Below are 5,232 nucleotides of genomic sequence, written 5' to 3'. Positions count from 1 at the left end.
CTTTGTCCGAACGTAATTTAAGTTCGTTTACTTGGTTTGACCCACCCAAAAGACCGACCCGAAACACACCCAAGTTGGGGTCCATCTCCTCACGCACAAGCCGGGAACTCAAATCTTGCTGACAGAGAGGGGAGGGGGAAGCAGGCCGCTGGTCACCCAGGCAACCGAAGGCCCGGCGCTGAGGAAGTGACGCAGAGCCGCCGGCGGATGTTGGGGCTCAGGGCGGTTGGTGGGTGCTCGCGGCGGAGCTGCTTTTTAAATTCAACCGCCACCCGCGCGGGGAAAGCCAGCCGCCGGCGGTGTGAGGCAGCCTGGGCTGAACAGCCGCTTCATTAACCCTGGGTACTGAGGGGGGGGGGACGGATACTGAGGGAAATGGAAGAATTATTACTGAAGGGAATCTGGAGTTATTACTGAGGGGACTGGGTATTATTACTGAGGAGAATCTGGGGGTCATTGCTGAGGGGAACCTGGGGGTTGTTGCTGAGGGGAACCTGGGGGTTGTTGCTGAGGGGAACCGGGGGGTTGTTGCTGAGGGGAACCGGGGGGTTGTTGCTGAGGGGAACCTGGGGGTTGTTGCTGAGGGGAACCGGGGGGTTGTTGCTGAGGGGAACCTGGAATTGTGTTGTAAATTATTACAAAGGAGAGAGGGTGGGTAAATACTGAGTGGAAAGGGCAAATCATATATTGAAGAGGTGGGGAATTTTGTTTTGAGGGGTATTATTGTTGGTGGGTTGTTATTGAGAGGGAGAGCTATCACTGAGAGTGAAGTATGCTCAAGAGAAGAGGGTTGGAGGGTGTTATTACTGAAGGGAATGTGATTCCTATGGAAGGATTGAGGGAGATTATGACTAAGGGGAGAGGGATTGTTATGGTTAAAGTGGGCGAGGACCACATTTCTGAAGGGAGCAACAGGAGGATTGGAGAGGATGGGAGAGTGACAAATTGCGAAAGAATGATTGTTAATGAGATGGCTACATAGCATGGGAAGGCAGCTATGTCATGGATGAACTAAATATTGGAGGCTTAGAAGTATCCATCAGATAACCCAATATGGAAAACATCTTTTAATTCAAAGTTTAGGGTAGTGGCTGTACTGTTTTTGATGCAGAATGTTTTTAGTTTGAGAAGCAAGACTTGTAGTTAACTTTGTCAATGTGGGCTGCTTCTAAATATTTGTTATTTAAAAAAAATTAATGTACTGCATCCTTTTCACAGCAAGCCATGTTAGTTTCTGCATTCTACTAATCTGGTACGATGGGGCAATAATAGCAGTGACATGCTTGCTACCATGGATATGAACTTGTTGAGCAAGTGAGCAAGGAATTATTCCAGTCTCTCATTATTGCTTAAGTAAGTATCAATTCTGTTATTCTGCTTTGTTGCAATCATATGATACATTAAGCTGAATCTTTAAGAATTAGAGCTTCTGAAGGACAAGTAGTTTGCTTTTAGTATTTTAATTATCTTGTACACCCAGAGGAACGATTCCAACTTCTCCAAGCTAATGTGTGGCCAATATTACTCATCCCTGGATGCATTTGTTTACAAAAAAATCAAAAAATGCTGAGAAAACTCAGCTGGTCTGGCAGCATCTGTAGAGAGAGAAATCATAAAATTGCTACTGTGCAGAAGGAGGCCATTCAGCCCATCAAGTTTGCACTGACAGCAATCCCATCCAGGCCCTATACCTGTAACCATATGCGTTTATCCTGCTAATCTCCCTGACACTAAGTGGCAATTTAGAATGGCCAGTCCAACTAACCTGCATGTCTTTGGACTGTGGGAGGAAACTGGAATACCTGGAGGAAACTCCCACACGCCGAGAATGTGCAAACTCCATACAGTGACCAGAGTCCCTGGCTGTGAGGCAGCAGTGCTAACCACTGTGTTGCCCTAAAAATAGAGTTAATGTTTTGAGGCTGTATTCTGGAAATCTCAGCACCCTCTCAGGCATCCTCAAATTCATCCAAAAGTAATCATGGTTGGATTCAATATTGCAGCTGTGGTGTAACTAGAACTTTATAAATGATCAGCAGAGCTTCCTTGCTTTTGCAGTCAATAAGGCTATTTTGGAATCTCATGTATTGCTAACTGCTCACTCTATGTCCTGCCATCTTCAAAAATCTGTGCACAAGAATCTCCCTCGTCCCCAACCTGTGTCTTTAGAACTGAACCACCAAGTCTGTATTGCCTCTCCATCTGCTTTCTTCCAAAATGTATCAACTTGTGCTTCTTTGTATTAAATTGCATCTGCTATTTGTAGCCCATTTTGCTAGTCTCCCTATGTTCTGCTCTGGCCACACCCCCAGAAATGGTCTCATCAGCAAATTCTGAAGATTTTCTCTGTTATTCAAATATGCAAGTTGCATATAATGCAGCACCAAAAAAAGTGGCTCTAGCACTGACTCTTGGGGAACATTACTGCCCACCATGTAAAACAACCATTTATCATGAGTACAAAAATGAAACATCACAGATGCTGAAAATTTGAAATCAAAACAGAAAATGCTTGGAATACACAGCAGGTTGGTGGCATCTGGGTGGAAAGAAATGGAGTTAACAGTTCAGGTCTCTGATGTTTCTGAACAGTTCTGATTATTAATATGCTGTATGCTGAGGAATTAAGTTGTACAAATTACATTTCTTGTGATGAGTTTGCTGTTGCTGCAATGGCTATTGGTCCTTAAGAAAATGTAAAATCAACCGAAGTTACTGTCTTGATTGCTAGACTGTTGAAAAGTGTCCCTGGTAAAAATTAACAGTTAACTGCTGTGCATATGACAAGCATGAAGAGTGGCTACTTGGACGTAGTTCTGCCTCCTTTTTTAATATCGTACATTACCAGGAGTCATGCACCATCAGGAAAAGTTGTGACCTTTATTTTGAATACTCACATGATTTCTGGTATTTTACTTTTTCAAAAATAAACTTACACTCAGGAATCACCTGCATCAGTTTCTGTACACAAGTGGGGAGCCATCACCTCAGTCAGATTTATATGCAACGGCTGTGCATTGGTGAGATGGGAACGGTCATTCACACGGAGGAATAATGGCTGCAAACCAATTGAGTGAAACGTTGGAGGCCACCAGTCACCATGATAAGCCAGAGGAAGCTAGAAATCTAAAACCTCCCATCAAAGGGTGGACTAATCCTGAACTTTTCACTTGGTCGTGCCCCGATGGTTCCTTTGTGAAGAAAATTCTACAGCGAGGTAGTGGCCTCGACAAGCCCAAAGAAGGCTCCAAGTGCCGCATTTATGTGGAAGTAGAACCGTCCTGCAAATTTGAAGCAGACACACATTTCCAAAATGGGATCAATCAGTCGGTTGAGATGATTCTTGGAGAAAATGATACCCAGTTTGCGGAAATAGTTGAGAAATGCGTTGAAACAATGCTGCTGGGAGAGCGGTGTGAGGTACTGCTGGCTCCAAGGTTGATGGAGATGTTCACAGACTGTGGGAATGAACTAAGATTGAATGTGAAACTGGAGGAATTCACTCTCCACTGTGACTCCTGGCAAATGGGATTTGAGGAAAAATGGCAAGCTGCCATGTACAACAAAGCCAAGGGCAATGAGAACTTTAAAAGTGGGAATCTCTTTGGAGCTGCACGGCGGTATGCAAAATCACTGAGGCTGCTGGTGACAGTGAAATATGATGTCCCTCTCGAGAAAGAGGAGGAGTACGACCGAGCTAGAAGAGCGTTGTACTCGAACCTGGCCGCCTGCCAGATAAAACAGAAGCAGTTCAGAAATGTCATCCAGAACTGCTCAAAGGCATTGGAGATCGACCCTGACTCCGTGAAGTGCCTATATCGGAGGGGTCAGGCCTACGCATCCATTAATGAGTTTGACAAAGCCAGAGATGATTGGAAGAGAGTGCTGATATTGGAGCCAGGAAACACAGCTGCTGCACAACAACTCCGAGTTCTTAACGAGCAGTTCAAAGCACAAAATGAAAAAATGGGCAAGGCAATGAGTAAGCTGTTCATCTGATAGTGTGTACAGGCCCTCATTCAAATGAACTGAATAAATAATCAAATTACAGCAACATTCTTTCTCATTGACAAAATAGTACTTGACCACAGGAAAATGCTATGTTTTGGCCAAACAAAATATGTGTTAAAGATTGCTTCAGTGTTTTACTGTATGTTGGGGTTGTAACCATGATAAAACTGCATGGCAAAAGATCCAGGCAGCTCATTCCTTTACTTGTGGCTGGCAAATTAATTGTAATCATCCACGTGGTTCTGAATGTAACAAAAACTGGATGTTCTCCTGTGACTTTGTGCAATATCTGAAGAATTGCGGTAAGGTTTTGCTGCTAACCATGAAGTGTAATTCGTTGCACACTGCATTAACTCACCTAGGTCAACACTGAAACTAACCAGAGTTTAACTGCTGTTTGTATTTTGCCAACAGCTTAGAAATTTTTGGCTCCTGATTATATGAAAACTCAGATTTTTAACACTTCATACTGTGCCACTTATGTATAATGTTTTTAAATAAAGTGCCAAATTTCCTGTGAATCAAGTTGGAAACCTATGCATATCAGATACTTTGCTGCTAGAGTACACGTGTCAGATTTGTAAAATTGCAATTTTAACTAAATAGTGGTTTGAATTTGCTTTGTGGGAAAGGTGCTATTTAGGTTTAGAAAGTGAGAATGTCTCATAACCACATTTAATACAAAATTTCTTAGAAAGCACTCATCATGACAAACACGCTTGACTCATTGTGCTGTTGGAGAGCAGGATTATTAAGACAGTTCCTATCACTCCACCTAAAAGAGTGAATTGGCTCTTCTGGATCACTGCTGTTTGTGAATGCAGAATGTCTGGAACTTCACCAATGACTTAAATCTCTGTCCTCCATCACTGGAGATGATTTCTCCAGTTAAGAACCCCGCTGATAACTGCAAAGGTTTCCCAAGGACCCAGAAGATTAACTTGGAACACCTGTTTTTAGTGGTATATATTTTCAATTTGATATAATGTGAGGAAAGATCTATTACCAATGAGGAACTGAGAAACAGTTCAATTTTGTTGTAATCAATTAATAAAGAATTAACTTAAGAGAAACACACAACGATCACAATGCACTACAACAGTAAATTAACTACAATAATCGCTATTGACACCACCTTTTCCAAGCTATGTTCCTGAACTCTAGGTGTTGTTTGGGAAAAGGACATTTCAGTGTTATATAACTCTGAGCTAAATCTACATA

At 42.6% G+C, this 5,232-nt stretch overlaps 1 protein-coding gene across 1 annotated transcript; it reads left to right on the top strand.

The window, feature by feature from the left end:
• The first annotated feature begins 229 nt into the window (after positions 1-229).
• On the top strand, positions 230-4,536 carry LOC145348187 (FK506-binding protein-like). Its single transcript, XM_080196380.1, has 3 exons — positions 230-342; positions 1,219-1,353; positions 2,943-4,536. Exon 3 carries the CDS (start codon positions 3,055-3,057, stop codon positions 3,997-3,999), a length of 945 nt encoding a protein of 314 aa, XP_080052506.1. The 5' UTR covers positions 230-342; positions 1,219-1,353; positions 2,943-3,054; the 3' UTR covers positions 4,000-4,536.
• Positions 4,537-5,232: the final 696 nt, after the last annotated feature.

This window comes from Carcharhinus amblyrhynchos, chromosome 9 (genome assembly GCF_965287045.1).
Source record: "Carcharhinus amblyrhynchos chromosome 9, sCarAmb.v2.hapA, whole genome shotgun sequence".
In the NCBI taxonomy this organism is placed as follows: Eukaryota; Metazoa; Chordata; class Chondrichthyes; order Carcharhiniformes; family Carcharhinidae; genus Carcharhinus; species Carcharhinus amblyrhynchos.
The sequence above is the reverse complement of the archived record's forward strand: the minus strand, read 5'-3'. Positions and strand labels throughout refer to the sequence as shown.